The sequence below is a fragment of the Nothoprocta perdicaria genome, unplaced genomic scaffold (assembly GCF_003342845.1).
Source record: "Nothoprocta perdicaria isolate Ctin4 unplaced genomic scaffold, notPer1 scaffold_4, whole genome shotgun sequence".
Taxonomy (NCBI): domain Eukaryota; kingdom Metazoa; phylum Chordata; class Aves; order Tinamiformes; family Tinamidae; genus Nothoprocta; species Nothoprocta perdicaria.
The window spans coordinates 7,691,893-7,710,420 of NW_020455643.1; the positions used below are offsets into that span (position 1 = coordinate 7,691,893).

Below are 18,528 nucleotides of genomic sequence, written 5' to 3' on the forward strand. Positions count from 1 at the left end.
CAAATACCTAATTTGATTAATTCATCTCTAGGGTCTATTATCTTTTGGGAGCAGCAGAGTTGTCAGCTCTTCTTTGGGGGATTCTAGAGCCTGAAAAAAATTTTCATCTATTACCTCTCCTGATACTTTCCAGGACTTGGTTGGGAATACCCATTGGTGATATGAAGTTGGGTTTTTTTTAAAAAAAAAAAAAAAAAAAAAAAAAAAGAGAGAGAGAGAAGCTATTTTCCTTAATAGCACTACATACTGATCTTTATTAGTTAGCTTTTTTTCTCTTCCTTCTCCCCCTCAATACCAAAAAAAATCTTTTGAGCTGAACCTGACTATGTGTAATACTGAAAATGTGATGCTAGCAGTCTGATGAAGGGGATTAAACCTTGGATTAGTCCCTTAATTAAATTGAAATTTTCAGTATCAGACAGACTGTTCTGTGTGATAAAATAACAAATAAAGAATTGTGAAAGGAAAGTTAAATATGTGGATGTTTTATTTATGCCAAATAAGCAGGTTTCATATTTAAATAAGACTTGTGCACCATAGCAAACAGTTTTTATAAGGAGAGTATGAATTTGCTAAATGATAATTAAATAATAAAGGTGTTTCCTACCCAAGAGTACCCATTCCCAAAATGCAGTAATTACATATACTGACAGGTAAGTAACTAAGATGCTCAGGAATTACACAGGCAGCTACAGAGCAAGCCCCTAATTCTAAACTTCTGTGTTTTTTTCCAGGTAGTGAGACTGTTAAAAACTTCTCCAGAAAAACCTATAACATTAGCGATTGGTGATGGTGCTAATGATGTGAGCATGATACAAGAAGCACATGTTGGCATAGGTAACGTTTGTCAGAAGGGGGAGAAAAAAAAAAAAAAAAGATGTGGTTTTTAATGGAGAGTTAGATCGTGAATAATACTAATCCAAATATGGATCTGCTTATGCTGTCTTAAGAGCAGAAAGGATTTGCTTTAACCAGCATCTCGATAGTGCTCAGCATGAAAAAATAGGAGTGGATAACTCCAATCACTGTCAGGTCATCACCTTCAATGTAAACTTGATCCTCAAGCCTTTCTTTGCCATATGCCTCTCTGTCTACACCACCTATATGTCATTGTAGAAGTGCTGTTTGTGTCTAGTTTATTGCTAAGGAAAGGTTTTCATTATATGTTTTGAGAAACTGTTATTGGCCTAAACCTTTATATATCTATATGTATAGATATATAATATCTGTTTGTGTGTATGTGTGTGTGTGTATATATATATGTATATATATATATAAATTCAAAGTGTAAACCACAAAATATATATGAATGAATTAATGCTATCACAAACACAGATGTATGTAATGTCTAGTTGTGCTCCTGATTTTGAAGACTATGGGCATAGCCAGCTGAAGGCTTTATAATGCTGAAGTGTGCAAAAACCAAGATGACTTTCACATATACGTTTAATAAACTTTCATTTTGCAGATGTGTAATCTGTTTTTCTTGTTCACCAAATTTTACAGGAATCATGGGAAAAGAAGGAAGACAAGCTGTAAGAAACAGCGACTATGCAATAGCACGGTTTAAATTCCTCTCCAAGTTGCTTTTTGTTCATGGCCACTTTTACTATATTAGAATAGCAACCCTTGTACAGTACTTTTTTTATAAGGTAAGTCTTTTGAGTGAGATTCATGAAAATAAATGTGTAATCCTTCTCTATAAGAAAGAGATGCTGAATATTTCCTTCACTTTTGTTTTGCAGAATGTGTGCTTTATTACACCACAGTTTTTATATCAGTTCTTCTGTTTGTTTTCACAACAAGTAAGTATTGGATGTCTTGCATCTTGGTAAGCATATATGGGATCACTAGAAAAATGTGCAGAAAACAATGAATTATTGCTCTTGCCCCTCCTCCCTTCAAAAGCAGATATGCTGATAGATTTTCTGCATCTGCTTTAATATTGCTAATGAGGGAATTGATTGTATAATTAAAAGAAAACTCCCCTTTGAGGATTTTATTACTGTGAACTCCATATGAACTTCTTGTTCAGTTTGGAGCTAAGCAGTCCACTTCTCAAATATGTATGTTAACAGGTAAATGTGTTCCTTGAAGCTGCTTCAGAAGTACAAAATCATCTAGGTTTTAAAATGACCTTTAAATATTTCTGTTCCAAAGGGAAATTTTTACTTGGCAGGTCTATGTTTTCCTCCCGAGATACTACAAATCTGTAGTGCAATTTGCTGGACATTTTGACTGGTATTTTTCAAGGCTGTTTGGCTAACTTTCGGGCTTCTGTTTCCCACGCTGAAAGTAATTGTAGTCATAATATGTAGATAGTTACATTCAGTTAATGAATAGCAAAATAACTTTTTATTCAACGGCTTTTCTGTACACTTAAATTTGGTGCTGTTGAGTCCACAAATTTTGTGTATACCATAACACAACTTCCTTATTACTGTTTTATTCATTTTGGGTTGTTTGAGAGACCTACGAAATTTAACAACTTCTGCATGCCTTTGTTTTGCTACTGGGGATTTTTTGCATGGAAAAGGGTGGCATTGTAAGAACCAGACAGATGTTATAGTTTACAAATACCCAGATTCACTTTCAAAATTTGATGGCTTGTTTAACTTACAACAGAAATCATAAAATGTCACTAGGTAGAGTATGTAAGTACAACTCTTCCTACTAAACACACACAGCTAGATGCTTATTGACGCTATCAATGTGAAGACTTAAAATATAAGTAATTTTCTTTACAACACTCAATTTTTGTTTCCATTTTCAGACGCTCTATGACAGTGTATACCTGACTTTGTACAATATTTGTTTCACTTCCTTGCCTGTCCTGATCTACAGTCTTTTTGAACAGCATGTGCATCCGCATGTATTACAGAGTAAACCTGTGCTGTACCGGTATGTATATCCTCTCTATATTGCCATAGTCACACATCATTTAGAAAAACAGGCATCTGCAGATGTATTTGCTATTATGCATTCCTACAGGATTTGTAACATGTATTTTATATTAGCTTATTTATTTAAATTAATTTAAAAATTGTTTTTTAATAACTGTCTTAAGGAAGGAAGAAATGAAGTTAAATTTTCATCCCCAAAGCAAATTCAAATTAGGAATTCAAGAGAAACATATTTTTAAGTCACTTGTGTTAACACTGGACAATAACTGAGCAATGGGCTCAGTGATCTATAAGGTCCTCACCCATTACATGTCGGAAGTGGAAGTCACTCAGACAAGAAAAACTTGTGCACTGTGGTTAAGTGAATCACAGCAAAGGTGCTTCACCAAACAGAGAAGTGATTTTCTGTAGAATTAGATGTCCTCCTGGTGGCAGCGTATTGCACTGCATGCTGCTTATTGGAGAAAAGTGTCCGTTTTTGTGACTAATAAATGTTTCTTGGAAGCTTTTTATTTTGTCGCCCACCACTCCCCTCTCCTCTACCATGTCCCTTTCCTGCAGCCCCGAAAGGTCTTTTAAGCAAGAATGGGTTGAAAATGTTAGGAGATGTGGCCTTTTGTTCATCTTACAATTCTCCTCTAAGGAGAGGAATTCTTGTTTGTGCTATTCTGACCTTGACCCATTCAGTACAGTTGCCTAAAGCAGAGGCAAATAATGACAATAAATTTGGAGTTGTTCTTTTGTCCAGGTTAAACTTTTTTTTTTTCCAAATGTTAGCATTCACTGAATGCATCACTGTGTTTATTAAATACAGTGGAAGGCTGGGTTTATGCAAGCAATAGCATTCCTGCAAAGTAGCTGATATCTTATATACAACTAATTTGAAATCCAAAATCTTTTTTTGTTTCTGCAGAGACATCAGTAAAAATGCCCATCTAGGGTTTAAACCATTTCTTTACTGGACCGTCTTGGGCTTCTTTCATGCATTTGTTTTCTTTTATGGCTCATATCTTCTAATGGGAGAAGACACTTCTCTGCTGGGAAATGGCCAGGTAAAATATTTTAATAATAACAATAATTCATGGTGACTTTTATTTAATGAATTTTGCAAAATTCTGTTGTATTAGTTTACTCAAAATTATTCATGTTTTGCCAAGTGTTTAGGGGTTTATGAACTACATAAATATCAAAGAGACTTTGCCATTATTCCTTTATTCTCTCAGCATTAACATTTTCCAAAGTGAGGAATCTGGATGAGGAAGAATGTGATTAGATTTATGTTTCGAGTGTTTCTTTTGCAAAAGTTGTGATGTAGGACTTCCACATTCCAGTTAGCACAATTCTTTAAATTACAGATAGTAATACATTACATTTCTGCTTTCCTACTTTGTTAAATGCTATTTATTTTGCTTTTAAGAAGACTTGCTCTTGTAAGAAAGCATCTATCTTTGAAGATCAGTTCTTTCTGGATAAAAAAAAAAATGTGTTGCAGTTGTCTTCAATTTTGTTTTAGTTTTTGTTTACTTTGATGCCAAAATCAAATCTCATTAGCATCCTCTTGCAATCAATGTAGGAACTTTTGCAGGCTACGTGACTTTCCGGTTGAAATAATTGTGAATTGGTAATGGAATTTTTGTAGCTTTTTAATGAAGCGACTTGACACTATGGATCAGTGCATTTTTGAGTAGTTGTCAACTAAGTCAAAGCTCTTCACTTCAGAATTGCTTAGTAAGCATCTGCGATGTGGAAAGAGACTTTTTCCTTTGTATCTAGTGACAAATGTGTAGGGGGTATTTTAGAAATCCAGACCAGAGCCTGTGTTTATGTAAATTCTCTGGGGAAGGTTTTTATGTGCTTTCTCATATAAACTAACTTCAAGATTCTTTACATATAGCTAGAGAATGAGCCTCCTAAATTAGAGCTTTGCTTTCAGATGTGCTTTGACTACTAATATTTTCTGTAATGTGACAAACAACAACAAAAAATGTATTTGGAGACATCTTGTACCTGTTCTGTATTCGCTAACAGATGGTTATTGAAACTATTAGAGCTGTGTGTTGCAGTAAAATATCCATGGTGGTTAAAGTAAGTTGCAATTTTAGTGTGTGCCGGAAAAAGGAAAAGATAAATGTAAGAGAAACTTGTGCTCCAGGAGTGTCCCCTTGTAGCAGTGCAAGAAGTGATCTCAGTACCAGACTGTGTGATGGAGCTTTGGGTCAGGGCAACGCCACAAGCCCATAGAAACCTCCTTTTTCATCAAATTATCAGTTTGGAGCAAAGCACAAGAGAGCAGATTGTACGTAATTTGTTAATATTTGTGGTTTATTAGGCTCACAGCAACACATTGTGCAACAATTTGATCTTTTAGTTCTTTTTTTCCCCCCTCTTTCATGCTGTGCATGTCGTCAGATATTGAAACCTAACAGGCAAATGGTAAGAGCCTAGAAGAGCAGGAGATACAAACTATTGTATCTGTTACTTCACAGGATTAAAGGATGCAGCATCCACAGTGTACATATGTTCAAAAATAAAATGGTGGCAAAAAACCATTCATATTTTGTATTCTGACTCTGTGACCATTTAGAACAGTGTTAGCAAAGACACTTTCTTTCACAGGTTGCAAGAAAGCACCAGCCTCATTTTAGTTCAAAATACCGCTTGTCAAACATGCCCCATTTACTTTTCAAACCTATAGTGGTCTTCAGAAGACCTATAAAACCAAATATCTACCTTTTTAAAATTGTCGAAAGTCATGACTAGTTGGTTTTTTTTTTTTTTTTTTTTTTTTTTGCCATGTATCAAAATGAGGAAAGTAGTTATGAGAACTATATTAATAGAGTGCTGGGGGGATCAGGTTTTTGCTTGTTTGTTTTGATTTGATTTTGAGCAGGAGAGTCAGCTGTGTATCAAGGACTACAATTGCATTAACCCCAGTCTCGCATCTCCACTAACCACTCCAGTCCAGGATGAGTTTGATTGCCTGTCTGCATGCAGCACCTCTCTCCTTGCTTGCTTACTTTTTTTTAACAACTACTGAAAAGAGGCCTTGTTCAATGTGTCAGTCACCAAGCTAGGTGCCAAAAAGCAGCGTTTGCCATGAGCATCCCAGATTCGTTGGACCCATGCAGAATGGCCATGTGGATCTGGGGTTGCATAAGGGCACATGTAGTACGAACCTGGCCTCCTCGCTTGCTTGTCAGAGCTGGAGTTTCATTGCTGTAGGACTTGTGAAGAGTTTAGGCTCCATTTATGTAGGTGAGAAACTGAAAAAGCGACAAAAACATAGTATTTTAGGGTTAAAGCATAACTATTTTTAAATATTTAGTTTTTGGCCTTGAAAAAAAGTGTCTTTTCTGTAGTGTTTCCTTTGACAAACATAATGGCACCATTATTTTTGAATTGTAAAATTGTGCTTGGAAAAAAAGCAAACCTTCAAATGATGCTGCATGTTGAAAATGATGAAAATGTTTAAACTCAAATTGAGACGTGTTTTGCATTTATTTTGAAGTGAATATTTGCCAGTCAATATTTGCTTTTGGTTGGATGTTTACACTTAACTGGTGAATTTGGTATCTTCATTATCCTATCATTCCATGTTCCTGTATTGGGCTTCTTCATTGTTCATGTAGCCTTTTTGGTGATCTGTTTTGAACCAAGAAGGAATATATCTCGTGGTCTGTTAATTTTGCCCTTATGTGATAAGCTGTATTTGTTTTTATAGTAGTTTGTGTTGTATTCTGCCTTTAAATGTGATTAGTTAAGTTGCGAGCTTCTGTCCATAGACTTGTTGCAGTAGTATAGCTGACTTGAGAGAAATCTGAATTACGGATGTTTCTAACTAGTCTTTTTCAATGACATTTGCCTTGCTTTGCCTCTTATTTAGATGTTTGGAAACTGGACATTTGGTACTTTGGTCTTCACCGTCATGGTTATAACTGTTACGATGAAGGTAGGATATTACAGTATTCCTTGTGTTCGGATTTATAAGCAAGCACATAATGCAATATTAATTTTAATTTGATTCAAAAGTTCTATAAAGTATCAGTTCTTGAGGGATCGAGATAGACATTTATGTTTCCTGATGGATAAAATTTAGCTTCATAGTTCGTGTTCCAACAATAGTGTTTGAGATAATATTTTGCAAGTATATTCAAATTATTTTGTACCAGTATTTGCCATTATTTTGTGAAGTGGGGAGAAAACAAGTTCGTTACATTTTTTGTTTGTTTGTTTTTGTTTTAGATGGCATTAGAAACTCATTTCTGGACATGGATAAACCATTTTGTTACTTGGGGATCCATTGTGTTTTATTTCATATTCTCCTTGTTTTATGGGGGAATTATCTGGTGAGTGTTTGCTTCTCTCTTTCCTATAACACACCCGATGAATAAAGTTATGAAAGAACCTACCGGTTGATAAACAAATCTCTAAACGTGGAGTGGTGTTTGCCTTTCATTCTTTTTGAAGTTAAAGCCATGCTGTTGAGTGTTGAAGGACAGGAATTACTCGTATACAACAGGCCGTGACTGTAAATATCATAGAATCATTATGGTTGGAAAAGACCTTCAAGATCGAGTCCAATTGTAAACCCTTCAAAACCATACCTGTTAAACCATGTCCCTAAAGACATTTAGGGGAGACATGAAGACATTATCCATCCATCCATCCATCCATCCATATGTATATTCCAACTCACTGTAAGACTTAGACGCCATACAGTTGTCATTCTCATGCTAAATGATTTGTTGGTTGACATAAGTTTGGATGTTTTAACTGTACTCTTGTTTCTAAAAGCTTAGTTTAGTAATTGCCACCTTTTTAACTTTTCAGGCCATTTTTACATACCCAGGACATGTACTTCGTATTTGTTCAACTGTTGTCAAGTGGTTCTGCTTGGTTTGCCATAATCATCATAGTAGTTGCCTGTTTGTTTCTTGATGTTGTGAAGAAAGTGCTGTACAGACATCTGCAACCAACGAGTACTGAAAAAGCTCAGGTAATGTTATGTTTTTATATCTAACTTGGTTAGTATTTAGAAGAATGCCTTTATTTAAATCTGCCTGGTTAGCCAGTTAATCTTTCCTGTTACATTTTAGCATTTAATCAACCTCTTAATTTTTTTGTGATGTTTGATGCATGATACAGGGATCTCAAAAGCATAAGACAGTGTTCTCATATGGAAAGATAAATGTTAATTTAAAATTACCAAAATTAAGATACCATCTTACAAGAAATCAGCACTAACAAATAATCAAATTATTAACAGTAGAATAATTCAATCCTTTACATCTCAGGTTACAACTCTTTAAAAGGCTTACATTGTACATTTTAATACTGCTTTAAATCTGGTAACTAAACTGTCTCTCACTTCTGTCTAGCTAGAAGCTCTCTCTTCAACTGTAATTGACATTGAATAGCACTTAAAATGTAATGAAAGCAATGATTTTTCAAATCACTTTAGTAGGGCTTGGTTTAATTAGTATTTCTTAAATCTTGATCATACCATATGATATGTCTTCGGTTGTTGATTATATAATTAAAGATAATTATCTGTATAATATTTTCATAAATTCATGGATGAGGCCTGAGCAACTACTGTGATAATAGAATCTTTCTCCTCCTAACACAGGCCACACACAAACTCCTTGAAATCATTCTTTTATAAATGAGGCTGTCTGTTAGGTACAAAGCTCATCTGTGTTTGAGTGCTGTTGTTTTTAGTGACAGTAATGGAGAAGTCATCCTCATGCGTTTTTCTAATAGCTCTTCTCTCTGGTTCCAGTTTTCAGCATTTTATCTTATAACTTTTTTTTGCTATATTGAGGTTTTCTTCTGTTACTTGCATTTTTTTTCCATTATTATTTGATCAAGTTAATCTTCTCACTGACAGAATACATAGGGTAGATTTGAATCTTCCTGTAAAGCAAGTTTTCCAGTCTTTTAATAATTCTTGTGCCTCTTGTATAATATTTGCCATTCCTTATGGTCCATCTTGAATTCTGAATGTCACCACTGAGCATAATATTCTAGCAGAGCATATAGCAGGGTCAAGTTTGGAAATAATGAATCTTCTTTACTAAATAATATAACAGGTCACCAACCTGTTAACTCCTGTATCCTTTTCTCTTCTGAAAGTGATTATTTTGTTTTGCCTCTAGGTCATTGCTGAGAAGCCTAATGGCATATGGCCCAGAAAAAGAATTGAAAGTAAATAGAAAGTTGATCATATCCCATTTACAGTTGTATTCTGAAACTTATTAGGAGTTTTTAATCCATTTAATGTGTGCCACATTGATTTCTGTGGTCTTCTAGTTGCTTAATCCAAATTACCTTGAGCTATGTGCCTTACAGAGCTCTTAACTGCCTTACATCAATGCTGATACCTCTAACAGCTAACCCTTTAATTCTTTTGCTTTTTTTGTATGCTGATTCATTTTAAATTATTACTTTCTAATTTATATTAATAAAAATGCATATGAGGCATTCTTTCTTTTGTTGAGGATCATTGTCAGACTGACCTACCTAAAGCTAACCAAGATACCCCGTTAACCATTTTCGGAACTGCCATAGTATTTAGCTGCCTTGGCCAGCCTTGGAATTTAATATCCAAAATCCCAGGTAATGAAGTGGGAGCTTCCAGAAAGCTTTTCCTCCAGACTTGATAAAAACCTTGATAGCACATTATGCAGATCTCTTTTTATTGAATATTTTCCGTTCTTGCTGAATTATTTACAGTCAGCTTTTTCCATCTGGTGTTGGTGGGTTAGGATGGTTGCTCAATTTTTTCATGTCCCCAAAAATACTTTTTGTAAAAATAACAACAAAAAATATTTAGTCTCTAACCTTATCTATACACTTCTCCTTGTATTCTTTTGCTCTCTGGTTGAATTCTGTCATTTTCTGTCAAATTCTGTCAAATGGCTTTTGTTTCCATTGCAGTTGTATGATAAATGGGCGTGATCAGGTATCTCTCTGTTAGGAAAGATCAGTGACTGACGTCTTCTTGTGGCTGTAACTTAGTGGTCAAGGCCATCTTGATTTCTGCTCCTCCATTAACAGTTTTTGTTTTTCTGATTCCCTTTTCGCTTTGCCATTTGACAACATCTGCAGGTCCACGCTTAGTGAAATACTCTTTTTTTCCTGAAAACACCTAATTCCTGAAATTGCAGAATTCAACTAGGGACCTGAAAACTCCTTTGACCAGAAATGCTTCATTGGCCATTCAGCCACTTCTGTGTATATATCCACTCAGTTAAAAAAAAAATTTGCAGAAGAAAAGACATCTCTTTGTTACTTTATTAAGACTTGTTCTGTTGAGGTTTTTCTACTCATAATGGAACAGGCAGCGCTACAGAACTTCATAGGCCACTCTTGTGGTGAGGAACTAGTGAGTATGACCACATAACAGCCTAACTTTGCCCAGTTATTCTCAGGAAGTGACTGGGTGCTGCTTTCATGATGATTCCTCCTTAGGCTTGTTTAAGATCTCCAGTAAGTTCTCTCCTCCTGTTTTCAAAGCAGAGGAAAGGACTCTGCTGCTCACTTAGAGTTAGAAGAAGGTCTGTCCAAAAAGATAAGCAAATTCTCTACAGAAATCATATGAAAAGTGAATATGGAGCTGTCTTGCTAATGTAATGTGGCTTTTTTCTTAGTATAGATGCACCCTGTGCCTAATGAAATTATTTTTAATTCTTCCTTTTTGACTGTATGACTAAATTAGTGTATTTTCATACTAAAGAAAAAAGCTCTAGTTTCATACTAAAGAAAAGCTCTTGTTGAAAAACAAGAGCTTTAGTTTACAGGTTTTGTCATAGCAAGAAAAATTTTTACATGAACCAGTTGCTAATTTTAAAAATTGTAGCTGTCTCAGTTATTTTTGTTTCTATCCCACGTGTTCCAAATTTTAAAATAGTTCCCTGGGAGCAGTGAGCAAACTTAGCACGATTTTCTGCACTGCTCAGCTGCTAGTGCCTTTCAGAAGCCAGGAGCACCCTGGCTGGCTGTGTTACCCGAGTCCATGCTCCGAATTCACTGCATCTGCAGGCGTCTGCCTTGCTGCATGGGCTATGTATAGGCCTTGATGTAACCTACCTCAATTTAGTACAAGTTCATCACATCAACAGGTAGTTAATTGTTCACCAGTTAGATGTTACATGTAGCTAAGGTGTTCCTAAAAGAACAAAGAAATTTAACCGGTGGGAGAGAAAAACACTTGAGAAATTTTATTCGTGGTAAATCTTCAAATGCAAATACTGCTCTTATGGGGGAAAAAATAAAATCTGTCCTATGTTGGAAAGTGACCCTCAGTGTGAGTATGAGACACTGGATTGGCTCTATCTTCTCCAGTGCACGTATGGTGAATGTGTATTGTTTTTCTTGCCACTCTTTTCAACTACTATAAAATCATCTAGGAAGAAGTGGCCAGAAGGATGGTCTCAATCTTTGGGTAAATATGAATCACTACTGAGGAGTGAAGTTAATATTGAATAAAGACCCCAGTAAAGTATAGGCCTTTTTCCTCAATATGAAAGCTAAGGAGCATTTAAGAATGTTCTTAGCAAAATATAACTTACTGTGGTGATCGCAGGGGTTGTCCTGAAGGTATCAGGCTTGTGTTCTATATATGATGTGTATTCCACTTAAATAACAATGTCTTGTCCTGTGTCTTTCTCTTAGAAAATTGCTGCTGCTCCTTACTGACATGTGTGTTCCATCCCTTCTCTGTCCAATTGTAGATGTACTCCAACAGAGTTGCTTTAAGTGACGAGTTCATCGCACTGCAGCCATTGTCCAGGGCAAGGAATCAGCTGAGCAAAATTAGGTAGAGTAGGAGGGACAGTTCCTCATCAACTCTTATGCATGCTGAAGATGAACTAACCAGTGCTGAGAGAGATGGAAGAGGCATGAATATTAGTGGGTTGAGAGGGCAGTATCTGTAGTGCAGTTACATTCAGTTTGGTATTTTTCTCGGCTTTGCTCTGTGTTTTTTGAGCCAACTGCTTCTCCTAAGTAGCATGTGTTGGGCATTCTTTTTTAGGGAAGAGTATCCCTAGCATGATGCACAACTTTCAGAATACAGATCTAGCTCTTCTTGCATTCATTTTTAAATAATCATAGTTTCTAGCATGGTTACGGCGCTTTTATTTCTTTATGATCCAAATTAACAGTGCTTTTTGCATGTTGGATAATTTCATCTTCACAAGGCCGTGACAGAAAGGTCCATATATTTCAGGCAGCAGTTTATTGCAAGTGGTTTGCCCATTTTAATTTGCTTTCACTTGTTTTGAAAGTGCAAAAATATGTTTTAATTTGGTGCATATGTCTACTTGTGCAGCAAGCTAAAAAGCCTTTTGCATTTATTTCATGCTTCTATAAAGTGTTGTTTGTTTTCAATGTGTTACAGATACATATTCCCAAAGGCATTTGAGTACAAAGTCTTAACTATTTATTCAAGAAAAAGATTAAAACATGTCTCTGCATGTAGGGTAAAATTCTGAAATTTGTCAAATGCATTGAGTTACATATGTGAAATGTTATGAAGATTTCCACTTGTAAGACAAAAACATTCTTATACATAATCCTGTATGACACTTTAATCACACTGTTAGCTATGTCTGTGTTCTGTGGCAAGAAATAATTCAGGGAATGTTTGTTTTTAAGAATTTTATAAAGGTCACTCAGGTTTCTATGATGAAACTTATAAGCTAGTGCTGGGGCACCCAGGGAACCTAGATTTGGGAGGAATACATTCCTGTTTGTTTAATTACATGAATATAGGAGAGAGGCAAATGACCTTTTTAATAATTTGCAGAATATTTTCAAGGGTTAATTGAAACAAAGACAACAAAAATCCTTTTTTTCTTTAAAAAAAATATAATAAGAAAAAAACAGAGAAGTAAGAATGGGGGGAAAAGGAGGCAAGGTGAGGAGAAGGAAAAGGAAAAATAGATTCATTGCAGATTCTCTTTTCCTCCCTCATAGAGAATACACATTTGCAAGGAGAAATTTGATGTTCACTTCCTCCTCATTTTACTGTTATTTGACACACCAAAACATACCTGGAAGTCTGTGGCTTGCCAGGGAGACAGTGTTTTTAAAATTCAGCTCTTAAAAACTTTAAAGCAAGGCAGACTGCACTATACCTCTTTGATTTTAGCAGACTTAGAAATATACTATTTAACTTTTTACGTTCTTACGATATTGAAATAATTCACCTTTTAAAACCCCAGATGAAATATATTTGTAGTGGACCTCTTTTCTCATTAGGCCATTACAGTGAATGACGTGGTGCATCACGTGTGCACTGAAACTTTTGCAAGGAAAAATGCTGTTAAACTTCTCAAAACTGAGATTTGGGATGTTATGCAACTGGGTGATGAATGGAGAAAAAAAAAAAAGCTGTCTATGAATATGGCATAAACATTGAGAATAGTAGAATACTTACTAAAATGTTGAGAATAGTAGAATACTTCCAAATTGGGGAGTTTTTCTTTATTTTACACTTGGGGAAGGGGGTTGAAAAAACTAACAAATGATTAGGCAAATCCAGTTCTGATGTATGTTAGATTTTTTTTTTAAACTGGAGTATGTAAATTTGTTCGTTCTGAGTGTCTTTTACTGCCTGTTTGAAGTTGTGAAGCACAAGAACAAGAAAGAACCAAAGATTCGAGTTTCTGTAGTTTTTTATTCATAGTTAGATGAAGTTCCGAAATGATTTTGTGGATCCTTACCTAAAACAGTAAAAAGAAAAATCAAATAATAGATGGAAACTATTTGCTTTGCCTTACTAAATAAAAATCAATGTGGAGTGAAGACCACTGGCTCGCTTCTGTGGTGTCCAGGGCAGCTGTCCTTGTATCAAAAGTTAGAAAGCAGAGAAAACAAAGAAAACTGGAGGAATGTGGAAGGAAGCAGCTGCCTGGTCAGTGTAGCAGTAAGTGGCTAATTCTGTGACACCTCACTTTAATTTTGCATCTTTTGTGACCGCAGCCTGCATGGAGGGTGTTGAACAGACTTTTGGTTTTTTTCTGTGTTGTATAAACATGTAGTAAAAGCTTTGAGAAGGCTGTAGTGCCAAGTTAAACTGGGTTATGCTTTGTTCTGCAAATGTGCTTGTTTCCTTGTTGATAAACAAAAGGAGAATACCTCTGAATGCAAATGAAATGTGATGTTATCATTTTTTATACGCCTTCATAGACATGAGAGTGTAGTAAAACGTTCGAGTTTGTAAGTACATCTTGTGGTATATGGTAAACAACTTTAAGGGGATCTCTTAAATAACTGTGGGATCTGCGTAAGCCAGAAATGCAGTTTTGTGCTCACATGTTAATTTTTTTTTTTTTTTTTTTTTACTTCTCACCTTTACTGTCACTTTGTCAGCTGGGATGAAGAGGAAATCAGGCAGCACAGCTCAGGTGCCTTATGCTCCCCGAGAGACTGATGACTGACCACTTGCTTTTCAACAAATTTCTTTCTTTCCTCCCTAGCTGTCTCTCCTCAAGTTCTTGGAGTGGGTGTGATAGATGCAATGGAATGGGTGCAGTTCTAATTACTGATGGAATTTGCTGTACTGTGGATTTTTACACCAAAATCCACTATACTGTGGATTTTGGGAAATATATTCATGTACACAGCATGAGGGAACACAGAAGGCTTTTATTTTCAGAGAAGACTGCTACTGCAAAATATATAATATCTAGGCCTCGTAAGCAGTGGCATGTACCTTAGCTTGGCCAAGGTATTATTCCTTCCCCGTCTGCCCTCTCATGATTTTATTGCTCCCTTGTTTTCCCTTCCTTTCTGTACAGATTTGCATCCTTTAGCCGTCTCCATTCAAAGACTCCTGGTTCTGTCCTTAAGGCCTCAATTACTTGTCTGTGTTCTTTCCTCCTCTAGTTGCTGCTTCATATGATTTCCCTCCTAATAGCTATCATACCTTGTCCTCTCCAAGTACACAGAAGTCAAGTGCAGACAGGTTCCTGTGCCTTTTATAGCCTCCATTTTCTGTAAGGAATGTGTGATTTCCAAGACAACCATCTATTCGTGTGCAAACAGGCACTCGTATTACTGAAGTATATCAGAACATCTTAATATGCTGAACTTTGATCAAGTGCGATCTCTTCTTTTATGGGTTTGAATAAAGTCTAGCATAGTGAAGTGCTGATCTGTGAGCTAGTCCACAGAATATCCAGATTTTATTAGAAAATAGTTTTTGATATTTATATTTTCTCACAGAAGTACACATAGGTACTTGCTTGAAGATACTTTAATGATGTAGAAATAATTAATTCATTTAGCATTAGTAGGTTTACCTGGTTTAAGGAGATGAAGAGTAACAATACTAAAAAGAAAAAAGAAGTTGAAAATGTAAGTGGAAGTGAAGTTAGAGGTCAGCATTTATATGGTTTCTGTAAAAAAAAAATCTTTCCAATAAATTAATTGGGATTTAGGTATGCAGCATGGTTTAAAATATGAGTTGTACAGTAAGGTTTAAAAAGCAGGTTTGTAGCTTCCATCTACTGAACTGTCTAAAGTGTCTATATGACATCAGACACGTGGGCATCTAGGGTATGAGCTCAAGAAAATACACTGGAGTGTACTTGACATACAGGATTAGATTTCCTTTTCAGCAAAGCACCAACTGCAGGCTTCAGTGGGATTAAATGTTTAGCTGGAATGGCTGTCCTGTGGCACATAGGAAGACCTATATTGTGAGGAACAACTGAAATGATCCCATCTACTACAGAGAGAAAAAAAAAATTCCCAAATCAAAACTAGATTACAAAATTACTACTTTTCCCCTTTTCTAGTCTGTGGTGCATAAGAAGTCTATGGTGCCTTCTCATACTCGAGCACCAATTAAAGCATGATTGATTCACCAATTAACTTGGAAAAAAATGCCTTTTTCATGTAAATATGCCTTGTTCTCTCAAAGTGGTGTCTGTAAAGTGCAAGCTCATTAAACGTGATGAAACTGTTGTAAATCACTGTAAGCATGGTGCTTTATAAGCTGTGTTGCTTTTCTGTCCTTCTAGATGGAAGAAGATAAGGGTTCAGTCAGCTCAGCATGTGACTTTGCTGAAAGCAAGCACAGAGGGGAGGACAATAGGCAACTGCTAGATCCATCTAGCCCGCAGGACAGTTCTTACGTTCACTAGGTAGTACTCCCACTCTACCCTATTGTGTGTGAACTTTTTTTTTATATCTATCATTCTTAGTCATGCAGCCATCTCCAAAATACCCATTTTTTTTATATTTGCAAGAAATTCGCCATCATAATATGTGGGCTTGGTTTTGCTTATCAGACAGAATCGCTATCTTTTGTTCAGCATTTCAGCTGCTTTTTGATTTATTACATGAAACGGTCCATTATACTATAAAGTATTATGTTGTTATGATCCCAGGTCTTGCTTTTGAACTGTTTCTTCTTTATTTGCAGCTCAAATACGAGGGCTATTGGATATTTCTCTAGATTTATTAATTTTGCATTGGTTCTCCTTACATTTGTTTCTTGAGGATGTGATTCAAGTTTTCAGATGCCATTTTACTGTCTTAGAATGTCAGGCTTTACTTTGATATAAAATTGTCTATATTTGTCCATAACGGAGAGAAAAATGATAAAAAGAGATTCTATAACATAAGTGTCTTCCACCCAGGCAGCTGGCATAAATGTAAAAATCTATATCCACCAGGCAGTGACACACAACATGCCTACATTTATAACTGCATTTATTTTTAGGTTGTGTCCTTAATGCTCTCCTAATATTACTTAACTGTGAATGAGATAAACAGTAAACATTATGTTTGAGGTTCCGTACATTTGCTGTTCTAAAAAAAGATAATGTTATGTCTTGCATAAATCGTGATTCTAACTCTTCATATGAGTGTCTGACCGGGGAATGTTGACACAGCTGAGGATTCAGATTTGGGTGACTTTGGTTATTTTTACCAGCTTTCTATAGCATCTAGGACTGCTGCTAACTCTCTGGTCTCAGCAGGTAGTATCTCTACTGCTTTCTCTGCCAGGGCCTGTGAAAGTTCAGGTTTAGCCTGCAGAGAATTTATGCTGCTTAAGGAATGGCAGGTGAATATACAAAAAGAGAGAAATATCCACTGGAAAGAAATAATCATTTGTATATAATGAGAATTAAATTTGTCCTTTGTCCTTGCGAGAAACAGTTGCAAATAGAAATGTGTTTTAATCTTGGCATACTACTGAAGGCAGTTGTTCCTAAAACTCTTCTAAATTATTCGGGGAGATATGTTTTCCTCAGAGATATTTAATATTTTTTCTGCACAGCTGTAAATTGTGCTGCTCCTAATTAAGGTGTGTTCTATGACAGCACTGTTGTGACTACGTATGATGGCCATCAAATAGGGAAGTTCAGAGACACAAGCTCTGCTGACATTTGTGATCGTGGTTTGTTGTTCCTGTTGTTTTTACCAAAAAGATCCTTATAGAGCTGTTGGTTGCAGTGGTTCTGCCTCTGCCTTTAGGTATTTACAAATGATCTCATCATATTAAATATTCATTCTGTGTCAGGAGACCTTAAGAGCAAGTGCTAGGTATTTAGACGTGTATCCCGACTGTGCCTCTCATTCATGGCCTCCAAGTTACGGCAACTGAAACGGGTATCAGTTCTTTCTGTGCATTAATTTAATTACTAATTACCGATGCTCATGTAGGCAGTGTGTTAAGCAGTGTTGGAGGGAAAAAGTGCAGCCATCCCAGAGGAGGTAGAACATAGGAATGATACAAGTCAACACCAGTTCTGCCCAGGTCAGGTTCCTGTTTTCCCAGTGCCTTGGAGGATCAGGCTGCTCTGTTGGCTTTTGTGCTCCCTCCTTTCTTCACCACCTGAAGTTTCCTCCTAGCTTTCCAGAGCCTTTGGTTCCTGTTAGTAGGAATTGTGCTGTTATGAAGCTGTAATCTGTGCAGTTGTCTGCTTTGGAGGATTAGGAATTAGGATACTTAACCATCCCACTAAGAAAGTGGGAGGTTCTTTGTCTTCCTTGTATTGGGAAAGTGTTAGTGGCATGAAGGAAGTGGAAGGCCTGAAAACTGAAGTCTTTCAGACAGCTCTCATCCATCTCAGCTTTTGTCACAGTGTGGAAAGGGGGACCTTCTCAAAAATGAGCTGTGCCCTGCAGGAGACTGAGACTCCTCCCAGCCTTGCGTTTTCACCAACCTGTGTGTTTGGCATTTGTTTGACTTGAAGCTCTCATGGAGAGTTTGCATTCAAAAGACTTCCCCGCCCTCTGCCTCTTCTTGTTTCTTTGGAATCCAGTCCTCTATGGAAAGGATACCACAATTCATTTCAGATATTCTCCTTCCAGCTTTTCAGTAGTGCTAAATTGCAGTTAGGTTTTAGCTGTGCTGCAGTTGACTTATATTAAAGAATAACAGAGAAGCATGCTAACAGATGGCACTTAAAACCCATACATCTCTGTAGAACTTCTTCTTTTGTTTTATTTGGGTCTCTTTCTCGCACACTAAGAAACAATTGTGTTCTTCATACTAGCATGAATCTGACTGAGCTTCCTTAATATCAGCCTGTTGTTTGTGTTTAGATAAAGATCTTTACAAAATGAGGAATGTGCTTTGGTTCCTTTTCCAAGCCTGGGG

At 36.3% G+C, this 18,528-nt stretch overlaps 1 protein-coding gene across 6 annotated transcripts in view; it reads left to right on the forward strand.

Moving 5' to 3' along the window:
• Positions 1 to 18,528, forward strand: part of ATP11B (ATPase phospholipid transporting 11B (putative)) — a 55,870-nt gene that overhangs the window by 27,599 nt on the left and 9,743 nt on the right. For 3 of the 6 annotated variants that reach the window (XM_026045199.1, XM_026045195.1, XM_026045194.1), the window contains exons 21-29: positions 735 to 837; positions 1,507 to 1,652; positions 1,746 to 1,805; positions 2,774 to 2,901; positions 3,817 to 3,955; positions 5,313 to 5,336; positions 6,787 to 6,852; positions 7,146 to 7,249; positions 7,734 to 7,899. In XM_026045199.1, the coding sequence (XP_025900984.1) occupies positions 735 to 837; positions 1,507 to 1,652; positions 1,746 to 1,805; positions 2,774 to 2,901; positions 3,817 to 3,955; positions 5,313 to 5,336; positions 6,787 to 6,852; positions 7,146 to 7,249; positions 7,734 to 7,899 (936 nt within the window). Of the gene's footprint in view, positions 1 to 734; positions 838 to 1,506; positions 1,653 to 1,745; positions 1,806 to 2,773; positions 2,902 to 3,816; positions 3,956 to 5,312; positions 5,337 to 6,786; positions 6,853 to 7,145; positions 7,250 to 7,733; positions 7,900 to 11,638; positions 11,725 to 15,937; positions 16,061 to 18,528 lie in introns of all 6 variants that reach the window. The other 3 variants (XM_026045197.1, XM_026045196.1, XM_026045198.1) reach the window with 2 other exon arrangements.